The sequence below is a fragment of the Tenrec ecaudatus genome, chromosome 3 (assembly GCF_050624435.1).
Source record: "Tenrec ecaudatus isolate mTenEca1 chromosome 3, mTenEca1.hap1, whole genome shotgun sequence".
Taxonomy (NCBI): Eukaryota; Metazoa; Chordata; class Mammalia; order Afrosoricida; family Tenrecidae; genus Tenrec; species Tenrec ecaudatus.
The window spans coordinates 153,955,276-153,972,482 of record NC_134532.1 but is presented as its reverse complement, the minus strand read 5'-3'; the positions used below and the strand labels follow the sequence as shown (position 1 = coordinate 153,972,482).

At 42.0% G+C, this 17,207-nt stretch overlaps 1 protein-coding gene across 1 annotated transcript; it reads left to right on the top strand.

Annotated features, from left to right (window-relative positions):
- Positions 1-316: 316 nt before the first annotated feature.
- Positions 317-13,158, top strand: AMBN (ameloblastin). The gene is made up of 11 exons (XM_075544936.1): positions 317-331; positions 1,447-1,515; positions 4,420-4,470; positions 6,431-6,478; positions 6,981-7,091; positions 8,290-8,526; positions 9,655-9,742; positions 9,898-9,986; positions 10,072-10,116; positions 10,491-10,535; positions 12,613-13,158. Exons 1-11 carry the CDS (start codon positions 317-319, stop codon positions 13,156-13,158), a joined length of 1,344 nt encoding a protein of 447 aa, XP_075401051.1.
- Positions 13,159-17,207: the final 4,049 nt, after the last annotated feature.

Sequence of the window (17,207 nt, the reverse complement as noted above, 5' to 3'; positions counted from 1 at the left end):
TTTCTGTCTCCCCTGCAATTGAGTTCCTGAAATAAATATAGAGCCTGAGTATCAATTAAGAATAATGAGACTCTGCCGGGAAACATCCTTGCATGTAATAAAAAGGTGTGGGTGAATTGCCGAAGCAGGGGTTGGCCTCCCCTCCCCACAGTTTTGCTTCACTTTGATTGGTGGATTGGCACTTTAAATAAAGGTTTCAGGTCTTCTCTGAATGAGAGATACAGCGCAAGTCCCAGGCACAGTCCAGAAAAAGTTTAAATCTTCTTGTTCTTAGCCATCTCTTGGTTGGCATCAGCAGGCCCTGAGAGCACAGTGCATGTCAGCATTAAAGGTAAAATGTGATTTTGTGATTTACATGTGCTTCCTGTACGTTCTTTCTCCAGGCGGCTTGCACCAGGAGGGCTTGTCTTCAATGACCACCAAAAGCTGAACAATAGGTTATTGTAAATCATTTGCATGTTCCAGAGTAGATATGCCTAATTACTGTCCAGCTAGGAAAAAAGAATTCTTATCTATAGACTTTTTTTAACTACTTATAATTATTAGTGGCAGGGGCTAATTCAGAAAATTACTATACGAAAGTAATTCTCTTAGTCATATTTATGAACGTAAGAATAAAGAGCCTTTGAGCTCACAGATTAAAGTTAGGAAGCTAATCCATTTTGGAAATGTAAGGAAAATCAATATTGAAACAGATTTCCACTACCAAAGGAAATTAAAATAGTCAACTTATTCTTCGAAGATTGATTTGGGGCATGCTTGCCTGGGTAGCCAGGAGACAATAATATATCCTACGTGCCTGCAAAGACAAGTTGGTTATAAAATGATTGTTGGCTGTGTTCCATAATGCACAACAACATTTGCTCTGGAGGGACAACGAAGTGTAAACGCCTGTGAACGATGTGCAGTTGACCAATGCTTCAGTTAGAGTAGGGGCTTTTAAAATTTATACTTTCTTTTACCAGTTAAGACATGGTCCTTACGCATGATATCTGAAATAATGGCAACTCAAAAGATTATACGAGAACTGCCGGGGCAGTGAATTTACGGGAATGGTGGTGGGAGAGTTGGTTGCACAACGTAAAGAATGCAATCGACATTACTGAAACCTACATCTAGAAATTACGGAAGGGCTGTAGGCTGTGCTATGTATATTTTCACCCAAAATTAACTAAATAAAAGACTTGCATGGACGTTGTTTACATCTATTTATTTAAGTTGTAGCTCTATCAATAACAGGCTGAGCTATTTTTAATGGTTTATGAATTCATCAATGTCATTCCAAATAAAAAGGTAAATTCAGTAGTAATAATATTAACTCAGCTGTGCAGCAACAATTAGATTTTTATTTTTAACCTGGTTGTTTGAGGAAGAGCAAATACTCAGGCTCACTTAAAATACTTTTTCAGTCATCTGATTTACTTCTCCAACCCAATTCTGTTTTAGATCCCACTTTTCAAAATGAAGGTCCTAATACTGACCATGTGCGTCTTAGGAATGAGTTTTGCGGTGCCGGTAAGTCCAAGTCTTCTAGAGCGCACGCTAGCCGAGGGCCAGGTTGTTGGGAGCCAGACAACACTGGCGGGGCTACTGCTAAGAGAGTCCATACCGGGCCCACGGCAGTGGAGCCAGTGTCTTGTTCCTCCTAGCGCAGGTCGGGTGGGGTCGGAGTGATTCAAGGTGGTTCAGTGTGGGCCTGAGAACAACAAAGGTGGCAGTTTAAACCCACCAGCCCCTTCATGGGAAAAAACTAAGCTGTGTGATCCCATCAAGATGTCCAACCTCAGAAACCCTATGGAGTAGTTCTACTCTCTCTACTGTATCCATGTCGACTGGTCACCGAGTCAGAATCAACTGGACAGCAGGGAGGTGGGTGGAGCCTTTTGATTCCAAATGTCTTAGTGTGATTAGTGGAGTCCTCTGTCACCAGAGTTGCCCAGTCTTACCATCCAAGAACAAGTCGAACCTAAACATACAATTTTTCTACTCAGAAAGGTATTTTATATATTCCATTAAAAAGTACTATGCTTCTCTCCACTCATTCACATTTTTAAATTTTACGGGGTCTTTCCACAACATGTGGCCTAATTTTACGATAACGTCCTTGCTATTAGAAAAACTAATGTTTTTGAGCAAACGATTGTGAACTACTTTCTCAATTACTATGACATTGAACAGGAAAGAGAAATTTCTCGAAAATAAGTTCATGACATATACCTTACATTTCTAAAGGACAATATTCATCAAATTATTAAGACGACAGAATTGAGCTGGGCACCTCGACTGGACTCCCTGGGTGCAGATACAGCCACCACTGTGAGCACGACAAGGGAGCAGACGTACTTAGCACTGTTGTATGTTGCTGAGTCAGAACTGACCAGACTAACAACACTGAATCAACAAGTGTATGTTGTAAGGGTGAAATTATGTGGCCAATGACTGAAGTTTCCTAAATCAAAACATGCCCTGGCATTGGGTTTAATGTAGGTTACTTTCTATTCTGGCACATATTCAAATAATCTCATACAAATACTTAGACAACATTTTTAGCACTAAACTGCTCCAGCCAATAGCATGTGATTCTGCTTTCACGAAGACCTTATTCAGCTGCTACGTGCATTCAGCTCTTGTTTACTGAGCACCTGCCCTGTATCCTGCAATATAGGAAGCACTGACAATAAAGGTAAACAAATCATGGTCTTAGTTTTAAGAAGCTCATAGTCTGTCTCATATGGATTCTGGAATGTTTTCGTTCCTGGAGAGAATGAGTTCACTACTAAGGTTTACAGGTTCATTCTGAAGACCAGGACAATTGCTTATGATTGTCACGTCTTTGCCCACCAAACCGGATGTTCGGCTCCTTTTACTTCTGCAGGAGCGATGTATTCCTCTATTTACAGGTTGTTTTTAATTCATGATGTGGAATAGATGCAAAGTATGCTTTGTCGGGTAGTTGAATCTATTTTAAAAACCTGGTCTGTATATTGGCCAATGTGGGGGGTGAAGGCTCTGTTCTCAAAGTCCCTTCGAGTCCTGAACAAAACACCGACAACACATACACGATCGCTCTTCCTGTCTACGCAGCCTGCTTTTTTTCTCTATTCTGGAGTTTCTGCTATATGCTTTTACTGTATCCACATCCAAAATTGAATTAATTTGGACATATTTACACTCTGACTCAGTCGTGTGATTTTACTTTATATAAAAACTTGGGTAAGGAACATGTGCCTCAGAGAGTCTCCCTGCAATTGTAGCTTGTAAATGACAACTGATCCCAATGCACTTAGTGATCACCCCAGAACCATCTGTAGTGCGAATGAAAGAAGATCCACATGACAACCTCTTGGCCCTGTGTACTGAGAATACTCAAAGCACATCCAGAAATTATTGTGTCTACTCTCCCATTCTTCATTTCTTTCTCCACTGATATTTGTGTGTATTCATAAATCTTGTTTTAGGAAGGAAAGTAACTTATCTAAAAATATAGTCATAAATATTGCTATATTTTGGAACAGATGTTAGATGACCATACTAAAAATAAAAGTGCTTGATGCTAGAATGTTGTTTCTTTAAGGAAAAAAATATTTTATCTGATGATGTAAAAATGTAAACACAGATCAATATTTTTTACATTAAAAAAATCTCACTAAGGCTAATAGAGGACTTGTTGGTGCTCCATGAACATGAAGCAAGTGTGCTTTTCTGCACATGGTTGTGCTGAATATAATGATCCCGGCCCATAGTCTGTATACTGGGAACAAGCTTGTCAAAAAGCCTGTGAAATTCAGCTTAAATTTGTCCCCTTTGCTTTTATATGGAATGTTTTTTTTAAAAAAGAGGCAGCATCTCTAGTCTCCTTTTAGATCATATTGCTTCTTTATAATAGTTTTATTGGCAGATATTTCAGATACCACAGAATTTTATTGGCCAATCATATTAATGTTATTGCAATCACCCTACAATCAATTTCAGAACATTTTCTTCTCATCCTCATTGGTGTTAGCTCCCCCTCCCCCACATCTTCCCTTTTCGCGCCCCTTCCAGTTATTGTCTCTATAGAGCTGCCTAACCTGGATTTCATGTACAGAAAATCATCGTATGGCTTTCTACTTCTCAATTACTTTAATGTGACTTTTAAAAATTAAAACTGTATTTTAAAGCAGCATAGCAGGAAGTGGCAGTCAAAGGGTAGATAATTCATATAGGAGTGAAATTATTGAGTAGGGTAGTCCGTGCCCAGACCATTTAAATTGTGCTTCTTTCTGCCCAGAAGCTGAAGTCAATAAACCAAAACTGCCGCCAATTTGCCCCTGTTCCCTCATTTGACCCCTAAATAGTGAGATGGATTTCTATTCCCAGCGAGCATTTAAGGAGGTTTCTCAGCAAACAGATCTCAGGATGATTCTTGTTTCCGTTTAGATGTTTCCTCAGCAAGCCGGGACCCCTGGCATGGCCAGCTTGAGCCTTGAGGTATGTGTTACAGAGTGTTCACATATGATCTTGACATTGGGATGTTCCTGAAAAGGGAGAAACATGATAGGTCATTTCTCAGATCTTCCAGTCAGAGGCTGCAGCTGATAAAATTTATTAGAGACTTCTCTCACTGCTATTTTAAACTGGAATGTTTTGACCCTTAAAATGCCTTCTATACATGAATCAAATAAATAGCAGGAATTAATATCTACGTAACGCACATTAACGTGGAACCCTGATGTCACTGAGTGGCAATGAGTCAGTGGGTTATACATTAACATATATATTACCTATATTAGCATAATTACTACATTCAGTAAGATGTAATTCTATTTATGATACTTGCTACATGTTATATTTTGCTATATCTGTTTACCATATGTTTATAAGTAATGTAGTTACTTCACTCAGTAAAATATATTTTCTGTTGTCACAAATTGGTTATAGTATCGTATGTGATAAACTCCCCATGAAGCAACTGTACCCGTCTGATGTTCGCTTCTAAGGACTCCTTCTAAGGAGCTTTAACTTCGTGCTGCGTTGCCGGCTGCATGGCCTGTGTCTGGCTTACTGCAGTTCTTCCAAGATACACTCTGTGTAGAAAACCCAGCAAAGTGGACATTCTTGATAGATATCAGTAGGAAATATCATCAGCTATGAATAGAAAAAGTTACAAGGTTACAAATTCTTCACAAGGCCTTCCAAAATGTTCCTGCATCCTGGAAGGCAGTCAGTACCTCTTCTGGCTAGTTGTTTATATCATATGAAAAAGAATTCCAGTGGCCTTTTCCGCGCTTTGTAGCTTAAACTCGGTCCAAAACACTGCGGATCTTTTCCCGTTAAAAGTTAAATTGACCTTCTATTGAATTGCGGGCTTCCTTGGCAAGCTATCCAGATACGTTACAATTTTTTCTAATGTTTTTTATGTTTACTCTTTTGAGAACCGTTTTATTTTTGAAGGAGGTGGAGATTGTTTTGTTTCTTTTTTTTCCCCAGACTTATATTTGGGCTGAGTTTGCAAAAGCCAAAGTAAGTTAAATGGGAGGAAAAGGGACTCAATGAAGCAAAGTCCTCGCAATCCCACTCCTATTTCAGTTTGATGAATGATTTTCATGTATTTTGGTGTAATCCCCGATCCTGCTATCCCCCACTGCGCACACGCAGACACACACACACACACACACACGAGTGGTACTTTCTTCTGATTACAGCAGTTCTCACTCAACCTATGGTTCGCAGCCCCTTTGGGGGTTGAAGGACCCTTTCACAGGGGTCACCTAAGACCATGGGAAGTCTTAGGAACCGAGACACCGCTCCTCTACCCGTCTCCAGGCGGGTCTGCCCACATGCACATAGGCTCACATACGAGTACCCAGCGTGAAGACTGTTACCCATGCTACACCATGCTTCAAAACAAAATTTTATTTATTTGTCATCAGAAATAAATATTTCACAATATAGAATTACAGACTGTTTTTGTGATTCATCACTATGCATTAATTATGTTCAATTTGTAACAATGAAAATACATCCTGCATATCACATATTCACATTAAGATTCATAATGGTAGCAAAATTACAGTAATGAAGTAGCAACAAAAATAATTTTATGGTTGGGGGGTCACCACAACATGAAGAACTGTATTAAAGGGTCATGACATTAGGAAGGTTGAGAACCACTGTTTTATTTAATAATAAGAAGTAAGCTCACTATCTTAATGGTAATAATAAAAATAATGAAATTGTTATAATATTATAATAAAAAATTGTTGTTACCTTGCACATTTAACATGTTCACTTTTTCAATAGTCATGTGTATCTAGTTTTATTTTATTCAAATTTGCCCACTTCAAATTTTGTGCTAAGAAAAACAAAATTCATTTGTTAAGAAATCAATGAAAAGTCCAAACAAAAAAGGAAAATTCATGGCAAACTAACTCACTTTTTTCCTTCATAGACGATGAGACAGTTGGGAAGTTTGCAGGGATTAAACATTCTTCCTCAGGTAACCATCATGTTCACATATTCCTAATTACAAATATGCATTGTGGTGGTGGTAGGGACATTAGCAGCAGCATTATAATTCATAAATTTTATTTGCTAACAATATTCTGAAAAACAAATGAATAATTGAAGTAATTGAGATAGCCTAGAATGAAATAAAATCCTAAGGTGAGGTGACATGGAAAAATTAAAACTATATTAAATTTTATTTAGTAGAAATATCCTTTCTTGGATTATCAATTTATTATATTATCTAATATAGGAGTACTTAAAAAGCTAAATCATTAGCAAACTTATAAGGATATTGCTGTGTGACTCAGAATAGAATTATTATGAGACTACTAGGAGAATATTGGACTAGCATCTATATAAAATTAACTAATAACACTCTTACTTTTCCTATTTCTGCACTTTTGTGATTTTTTTTAAATGAACACATTTAGGCAATATTGAAATATACACATGTCTTAACCTTCCCCATGCCCTGGCTCCCATGTCTTCAGTATTCTAGATTTGGCTTTGGAAAATCTTTCAATTCTCTCTGGATGCATGGTCTCCTCCCACCACATTCCTCTTTGCCATGGATGCGACCAAGGGAACATGAAACTCAACAGGTATATTTGCATCAATGTTTTTAAAACTTTTGACTTAAAAATGTCCCCCTATTTGCTTTCTCTGTAGTGGTGATTCAATGGTAGGATTCTTGTCTTCCATACTAGAGATCCTAGGTTCAGTTCCTGAACAATGCCCCTTATGTACATTGCTATGATTCTGAACAGGGTTCAGAAAAGATTCCAAACTAAGATGGACTAGGCAAAATGGTCTGATGACCTACTTCTGAAAATCATCCCGTGAAAACCACATAGATCACAAAACTGATCCACCATCCATCCAGGGTCTGGCACAGGACGAGAGTAGCATTTTGCTCTGTTGTGTACGGGGTCTTCAGGGATCGGGAGTCAACCCTAGGACAACTTACAAAAGGTTGTCATTTATAAGCCTAGACATATGAGAGTAATTAGCACAAAATAATTCAAAAACCAAATAATCAAAGCTTATAACTGAGAGACAAAGACAACCCAAGTAATCAGAATCCAAGGAGAAATGTAGACATACAATCTGCTCTGGGAAAAGAAGACCCTTGCTGGGATTGTGGGTTCAGTTGGGCTACTTTGACCACAAGGTTCACAGTACGAGTCCAGCAGCTGCTCCTCATGATAAAGAAGAGGCTGCTTGTTCCTAAAGAGATGCACAGCCTTGGAAACCCTAAGGAGCAGTTCCACTCTGTCCCCCAGGCTCATTAGGAATCCAGATCAACTCGATGGCAGTGAGCTGACTGGTGCTTGCTAGGGGAGAACAGAGGAGGCCATGACAAACTCTTAGCAGGAAATTCAGATGAGGTACTCCCTAAGGAGTTTGGGAGGTGGGCATACTCAAATTTTTCTAAATTGCATGGGGTTCCAATCTCTGCCATTAGTCAGGTACACTATCAGGACTCTCTAGACCAGCGTTTCTCAACCTAGGATCACCTGATTCATAACAGTAGCAAAATTATAGTTATGAAGTAGTAACAAAAATAATTTTATGGTTGGGGGTGGTGGTCAGTGTCACCACAGCATGCGGCATTAGGAAGGTTAAGAACCACTACCCTAGACAATACTCGAAGTAAATTGGTATTTTACATATAAATTCAAGTTCCCTGGCCCACCTTCCAAGTAAAAATCACATCCCAAAGCTTTTAATTTAGAAATGCTGGACACCACAATTCAATAAGCCGTAAGTTCCTGATTCTCTTCTTAAATGTCTTTACAGTACGAATACTCTTTGCCTGTTCACCCTCCACCTCTGCCCTCACAGCAGTCCTTGCAGCCTCAGCAGCCCGGGCAGAAACCTTTCCCTCTGCCCACTGACGCAACTGCCATCCAAGACGTAGCCCAGAAGGGTGGGCCGCAGCCTCCAATTCACCTGGGCCACCCGCCCTTGCAGCAGGCTGAATCCCCCGCGATTCTGCAGCAGGTGGCGCCATCAGATAAGCCACCCAAACCTGAGGTAATCACATCCTCTCTCTGAGGGTGGATCAGAATCACCCGCTCAGGTCATGAAAGAAAATCTATTTGTTGGATGCATTTAAGTAATCACAGGGCTCAGGCACAGTACCCAACAATACAAGTGTGTTTTTAATCTGTCTGACATATGTGGGGCTTGTTTTGGAGACAGGACATAACAACCCATTCAGTCCTTTACCATCGGAAATGAGGTATATATTCTAAAAGATCTTGTGCCTCTAAAACATGGGTTATGAGTTGCAAAAATAGAGGATAGCTTTCAGGGAAAGCAGAACAGACCGGAAATGCCCCGGCTGCATATTGTTGGTCTCTTTCCACACTGGGCATGCTGAAAAGGTGCCTGAGGTCTCAGCCCAGCACCTAGCATTTTGTATTATTATGTCTCTCTGTCTGAGCATGGAGAAAACAACTTTGCAGAAAGCACACAGCAAACATGCAGGGACTAAAACAATGGACAGGAAAAGAAAGTCCCACCTAGGTAGTCGTCTACAGGTACTTAACATCCCCCTGCATAATCCTGATGATAAACTGCAGTGTATACAGCTTTCAAAATATGCTCAGGGTTAGACAAAAAGTTAGCAGCAGAGCCAGGATTCAAGTTGAGTATGTTCCTGTTCCCGAGTTCATGTCTTTCCATTCTACAATGGAAGGAGTCCTCATCACCCATAGGTCAGTACGGAAAGAACATTGTAGTTGAATTATAGCACCAGAGTCACACCAAGAGGAAAAAAAATAAAATGGAGAAACTCATTCTTGATTTTATTATAACTTTTCATCGTAAACCAAGACTCCAGGCTCTAGGAAAGGATATCATGCTTGGTAACGTACAGGGGCAGTGCAAGGATGGACTGGCACAATGGCTGCCCACACGGGCTCAGACATCAGAACAATTGCGAGGATGGCAAAGGACCGGACAGTGGTCCGTCCTGTTGTGTGTAGGGTCACGATGGGTCAGAACCACTCTACAGCACTGACAGCAACAAGAGAAACCTTTCCTGATCAGTCATCAGGACTGCACGGAAAATTTGGCAAACAAACCATAAAACACAACAAGCCTATGCTCCGGTCATTTTGTCTACTTTGGTAATTTTACTCTTTCTCTGTGACCTAGTTACCTGGAATTGATTTTGCTGGTCCACAAGGTCCATCAGTAAGTACAGATTTCAACACTTTCTTGGGGAAAGACTTGATTTCTTCAAGCATATAAGGGAAATATCAATTGTTTCCCTTTTTTTAAAGTATAATGAGCTTTTTTAATTAAATTGTTCTTTTCATATTAAGTCTGCTAAAAATGTCTTTCCCATAATTCCTGGAGATTAATGCAATGGCACTTTGTGTTTATTGAGAATATGAGTCGCTCTGTCAATTTTCTCTCACTTAAAGATATTCCAAATTGCCCGTTTGATATCTCGAGGACCAGTGCCGCAAAACAAACAATCGCCAGTAAGTTCACATCCTTCTCTGCAATTTCCTTAAAAGTCTTCCTCCTGGAAAATGCGTTTTATGATGACTGTTCTCTTAATTTTAGCTTTACCCAGGAATGTTTTACATGCCCTATGGAGCAAATCAATTGGTAAGTGCATGTTCTATTAGAAATGTCTTTTTTTTAATTAAATGTTTTCTTAAGGGCTAAATGACAAATTTCCGGAAGGCACACAAAATATCACAAATAAGTATGTTCTGAATGTTTAAGCTAGCAACTGAAATGCCAAGGAGGTACAGTCCCTATGTGGAGTATTCGGAACACACACCAGCATTGATAGAAATATTTTTATCTAAATTATACAGATGGGCTGCTATTACCCAGTAATCATTCTCCTCTCTACTCTGCCTCTGAAACTTTCATTAATAGTAAGACTAAGGGAAAGCTAACGGGTTTTTAATGTTGCCTTAGTCGCTAAGAAGGCAGCTGGTTCAAAATATGATGTAATGTTTCTTTTTTAACAGAATACCCCGGCCAGACTTGGCATCATGAGCTCAGAAGAAATGCCTGTAAGTAACTTCTTCAAATGCTTCACCTTAAAATGACAGCCAGGGAAGAATAGTCACGGATCTGGGGCTCCAGGAGACGCTGGCCATGTATCATAGCCCAATATTGGACAGGTTTTTTCCATGTCAAAATTAAAAGCATGGTTCCAAAGCAGCATCTAAAGAGTTCATCACAGTGTCTGTACAGTCATATCTGAGGGAGGACCATTTTTTAGCATGAAGTTAAATTTGAGAAGAACACCACAGAGCCTCAGGACTTACACTTTGGATAATATATACAAGGGGAAATGTCCTTTTTCCCCCCTTTAAAAATAGAGTCTCTCATAAACAAGTTTCAGCCTATTAGGTTAAAAATAGAAATGCCATTAGTTGGTCACCACTTGTCCTTCATTATGGGCTGCTGCCTGGAAGTGAACTTGGGGCAGGCTTGCCCAGCACTGGTTTTGCCCATCTCTCCTATATGATCACAGAAGAAACCTTTCCTGAGAGCTCATCATTTTTGCACTGTCAATGTAACAAACCAAACAAAATAGATGTCACTCCCACAGAGTTCCCATTCCCTCTCAGGCTAGCTAGACCCTCACAGCAGCAAATTGAACCACATGGCCAATAATTCAGACCTCAGCACTTCTACATTAACCAGTAGAAAGTTACCAAATTTAAATTTAGGCATTGTAACATTCAAGATGCATGACCAGATAATGATAGTGTGCTCTTGGCTTATTATCATTATCTGTGATACACACATATTACAAATTCAAGTTTTGAAATCAATAGACCCATATAGCTTTACACTTTCTGCTGGCAGTTTCCAGCTGTTATCTTGGTGAGAATTCAAACTAAAGCAAACCCGTACTCAATTAATGAATCACTATCAACTAAAAACCCTACCCGATGAACCAGGAATAAACATATCCACATGCTAAGTACTAGGAGGAAGCACCATCTCAACATCTTTTACGTGCCCTTTGTGTCCTAGAAACATAGACAGATACTCTTCAGACAAGATAAATAAGCTAAATACAAGGGTCCTGCTTTCAAGATGGTTTGTCTAAGCCATGGGAAGGATGGGTACAAGGGCAAATAGTATCGAAATGGTGTGAGGTGAGTCACAGTAAAACTAAGTGAAAGAGACCGCATGGCAGTGTTCGCGGTGAGATCCCTGGAGGGGATGATGTAAAAACCGAGACTTCCCAAGTGAAGGGCGAGGAGAGAGGAGGAGGGAAGGGCACTGGGCCTACCTAAGACTGATGATGATTCGAAATTCAAGGACTTGGTAACTATTGAGTTGTAATTCTAATTTACTTACATTGCGCTTTAGTTTCCAAATAACGTATGGTAATTTTTTTAAATGAACAGTAAGTATAACAAAAATCTCAATAGAATGAGTCAAAATTGTAAATTCAAGTCTCAGTTGCCCTGTACAATTGCTGTTAGTAGCTCATCCCTGATTTTTGGTGCAAAATCTCTAGCAACAAAATGGAAGGAAACATGCTCAATCCTAGAATGCTAACCGATCACAGGAATAAAATACTTTATTTTCCCCAAGGAAATTGAGGTCTATTCAAGATAGATTAGATAGATAGATAGATAGATAGATAGATAGATAGATAGATAGATAGATAAATTGATTCTTAGAAGTGACTTCGTTTGAGGAATAACGAGAAATGCCCTTAACAAGCTCCTCCCACCCATCCCTCAACAAGCTTGGCTATGCATTTCAGTTGGTTAGTCTTATGATGACATTACCCATTTCAGCTGTCAATTATTTTTCTGAAATTAAATGTACACTAACTTCTGCCCAGGGTCTTGGCGCGGCCCTACCCTCGGTTCTACGCAGACACGGTCAGGGGTTCCATCTCCCTCCCACAGAAGTAGCTTCCAACACCCACAAAAGTGCAGCCTCTACGTGGTCAGTTTCCGAAGTCCAGTCAAAGAGCAATGTGCTAGGGCGAAGCTACCAGTCACCATCTCGTCCCCTGCCAGGTTTACCATTTCCCAGCATACGGGACCGGGCAGAGTTGAATAGTATCGTTGTGCTGCATGCTGATGGGGGACGTTTGTTTGGGTTTTTCCTTAGGGAGGCAGAGGTGGCCCCATGGCCTATGGAGCAATGTTTCCAGGATTCGAAGGCATAAGGCCCGGCTTCGGGGGAATGCAGCCTAATCAAGGCAAAGGCGGTGACTTCACACTCGAATTCGACACTCCGTTCGCGGCGACCAAAGGGCCCGAGAAGGGGGAAGGAGGCGCACACGGTTCCCCCATGCCAGAGGCCAACGCAGTCAATGCAGAAAACCCAGCCCTCCTTCCAGACGTAGCACCTGATGCTCACGGAGCGCTTCTTGCTTTCCCTAAGGGCCTCTTCCCCAGCCTGGCCAGAGGCCCTGCGGGGCAGAGCAGGGGACCCCTCAGGGTCACTCCAGAAGTTGCTGACCCCCTGGTCACCCCAGGATTAGCTGATGTGTATGGGACCTACGGCGCTGACATGACCACACCCCTGGGCCTCCAGGGAGAAGGCACTACAGAGCCCACCATGACCCCAGACGTTTCCCAGACATCAGCGCAGGGCAACAAGGCTGAGCAGCCCCCGAGTATGCACAAGGGGTGGCATTTCCAAGAGCCCTGAAGGTGTTGGGATACTAGCTACATCATGAATTCGCAAGCTTCTCAGCTCTGTCCCCATAGTGCATCTTTTTGCTAAGACTATTATTAACCTCCTGCAGCAAAAATATTCCTAGTATCCAAACGAATGTTAGCAAATAAAGAGTGGTCAACAGTAGCGTAGGCCTCCTTCTTGCTTTTGTTCTCTTATGAAATAAATGTGTGCGTTGTCTCTGTGATTTAGGGGTGAGTTTAAGGGGCTCTGAATTTTAGCATCACTGCTGGGTAGCTGTCAGGCAATATGGCATTTCTCTTACTAGTCAGGCCCTGTGTAGCCAGCAAATGTGACACTGCTTTAGAAAGTTTTCACTAAGCACGGACACATAGTCGCAGAGTTGTAAGCTATGTCATTCAAACACTACTATAGTACAGATGTGCAGAACCCTTGACTGGGATGACTGGTTCTGGGGCATTGGATTTAAAAGTTTTGTTTGTAGAGTGTTTTATTTAATCTAGCAAAAATCACCTAACCTATTTTAAATAAAGAATTTTTCTCACTGAAAATGCCAGAAATTGTATGCTTATTATTTATATATATTTAGCTGGTTGAGAAAAGCATTCTTATTCCCACCTGTACTACTCATTTACTCTTTCTGCTACAGTCGTTCCTCCACCCACAGTTTATTGAGTGTCCCCTGAGGTCCTGGCACTATTAGGTATCGGGGTTACAGACCCTTTCTCCAAAGAGCTCTCGATGAAGGTGACAAGTTTACAGACCATCACAATAATAACCACAGTCATTCTAGGCCAGGTTCAAGCATTTTTTGCATATTATTTTACAACACTACCACAAAATGTGTCCCCCAAGGTGATAGCATATTGGGGTGGACAGGGAAGAGAATCACTGCTGTCAAGTCCATAGCAACTGTATAGGACAGGGTAGAAATGCCCCTGTGAGTTTCCAAGACCTGTAACAGTTCATGGAAGTAGAAAGCCCCACCTTTCTCCTGTAGAGCAGGGTGGTGGTTTTGAACAGCCAACCCTGCAGATGCCAGCTCAATGCTTAACCACAACACCAGGGTTCCATAAGAGTGAAACGCACCGTGAAAATGCCAAGCATGGGATGCCCCTGAAACCAGAGAGAAGAGGATTCGGACCCAACCGAGGGAGCCTTGCAGGTGCTGGGCAGTCAGGCCAGTTTTCTCAGCACGGTATCGAAAGCGTGGCAGGGTGAGGCCGCCAAGAGGCTCCTGCGAAGGAAGAGCATGAAAGAAGGGTCTCCAAAGCAGCCCTCGGATACTGCCCTTCAGTAGCAGTGTGATAAAGAACAGACCGACAAACTTGGGTTTGAACTTGAACATCACATCTTACCATGTGAGGTTTGACCCTCGGAGTTGGGGTTTTCTTTGCACGAGAGGGCTAAGCCCTACCTTGCCAGGTTGTTGTGAGACTGAGCGAGGGAAGGTTCACAGATGCCGCTGCTGTCACAGCGCTTTCCTTCTTTACCAAGGGCTTGATTCACTAAGAGCACTTAGTAAAGGAGCAGCAGGAACAACTGAAGAATGGAATTGTCCAGTGAGCTAATGAATCTTTGAATCTAATGGATCCAATAAATCCATTCCCGCTCCACACGCTGTCCTTCTGGCCCTTCTTTGTAATACAGGGTGCATGCTTGTGAGACGACCAAAGACTGATCACACTGGTGAATGTAGTCCAATCAGCTGCTGAGTTGGCCTCTGCTACGAGCAGCGTGGGCACATGATCGTGGTGACAGCTGGGTCAACCCTGATCATGGGAATATTATGTTGTTGAGCCCACACATAGCCTCTTCCTCTTACACGACCACTCTGAAACTGACCCATAGGACAAACATAAAGGTAGGGGGGGAGCCACTAAATGTCACCCACAGCGGTGAGTCATCTTGATGCTTTGGGATTTCCTCCACTGTGGGTGTCCTCCAGCGGTCATTTGCATGCCATAGAAAGAGCTCCAGACTACCTATAGCCCTTTCTAAGAGGGCTATCAAAATCGTCCTCTGTTTGGATAAATCAAAAAGTATTGCTTAGAAGATCCCAATTCATACCTTCATAGGTATATTATTCCAAGTAAATAAATATGTCTAAATGTGTCTCTTTGATGAATGGATAGCTACAGACCAGTTTTCTCAACCAAACACTCGTCTTCATTTTGTTAGGGTGCCTTTAAAACAAGGGTGCTTTTGTGCCATGGGGGTAGGGGAAATGATTTTGAGGCCAGGGCTACTGTGCAATGAGTTATTTAAGAAGGCTGCTCTAGACATCATCTGGGCAACTCCCATCAAATGACTCTTTTCCTGAGGCTTCTGGGTAAGAGAGGTGGAGGAACGCCACTGAATGGATGGTGTTGTCGGATTCAGTTGCGAGCGATTGCTAGCGGGGTTAGTTGTGACTGTCATCTTGCTGGGCATAAAATGAGCTGCCGCGGAAGAAGAGACGCTCTCACTACCAGCGTGAGAGAAGAACCATGAGTGGAACATATTCTTTGGACCCCAAGATCCTTGTATATTGAACCTCTTTGATCCACGATACGTTTGTTGTTGTTGTTTTGTTTTTTTAAACGTTTTATTAGGGGCTCATACAACTCTTATCACAATCCATACATACATCAATTGTGTAAAGCACATCTGAATTCATTGCCCTCATCATTTTCAAAGCATTTGCTCTCCACTTAAGCCCTTTGCATCAGGTCCTCTTTTTTTCCCTCTCCCTCCCCGCTCCACCCTCCCTCATGAGCCCTTGATAATTTATAAATTATTATTTTGTCATATCTTGCCCTGACATCTCCCTTCTCCCCCTTTTCTGTTGTCCGTCCCCCAGGGAGGAAGTCACATGTAGATCCTTGTAATCATTCCCTCTTTCCAACCCACTCTCCCTCTATCCTCCCAGTATCGCCCCTCACACCCCTGGTCTTGAAGGTATCATTCGCCCTTGATTCCCTGTGCCTCCAGCTATCTGCACCAGTGTACAACCTCTGCTCTATCCAGACTTGCAAGGTAGAATTCGGATCATAATAGTGGTGGGGGAGGAGGGGAGGAAACATTTAGGAACTAGAGGAAAGCTGTATTCTTCGTCGGTGCTACATCGCACCCTGACTGACTCATCTCCTCCCTTAGACCCCTCTGCAAGGGGATCTCCAATGGCCGACAAAAGGGCTTTGGGTCTCCACTCTGCACTTCCCCCTTCATTCACTCTGATAAGATTTTTTGTTCTGATGTTCTCCCTTTTGGTTCCCCCTTTCCACCCCACCCTCTCTCCACCCTCCAGGTATTGCCACTCTCACCACTGGTCCTGAAGGGTTCCTCTGTCCTCGATTCCCTGTGTTTCTGGTTCCTATCTGTACCACTGTACATCCTCTGGTATAGCCACATTTGTGAGGTAGAATTGGGATCATGATAGTGGGGGGAGAGAGCATTTAAAAATTAGAGAAAAATTGTATGTTTCGTTGTTGCTACATTGATCCTGACTGGCTCGTCTCCTCCTACGACCCTTCAGTAATGGGGTGTCCTGTTACCTACAGTTGGGCTTTGGGTCTCCACTCTGTACTCCCCCTCATTTGTTCTTTGATGCCTGATACCTGATCCCTTTGACACCTCGTGGTCACATAGGTTTGTGTGCTTCGTCCATGTGGCCTTTGTTGCTTCTGAGCTAGATGGCCACTTGTTTGCCTTCAAGCCTTTAAGACCCCAGATGCTATTTCTTTTGATAGCTGGGCACCATCAGCTTTCTTTGCCATATTTGCTTATGCACCTGTTTGTCCTCGGCGATCGTATCATGGAGGTGTACAGCCAATGATATGATTTTTTGTTCTTTGATGCCTGTAAACTGATACCTTCGGAACCACGTGATCACACAGGCTGGTGTGTTCTTCCATGTGGGCTTTGTTGCTTCTGAGCTAGATGGCCGCTTGTTTATCTTCAAGCCCTTAAGACCCCAGACGCTATATCTTTTGATGGCCGGGCACCATCAGCTTTTTTCACCACATTTGCTTATGTACCTGCTTTGTCTTCGGCGGTTTTGTCAGGAGGCTGAGCATCAT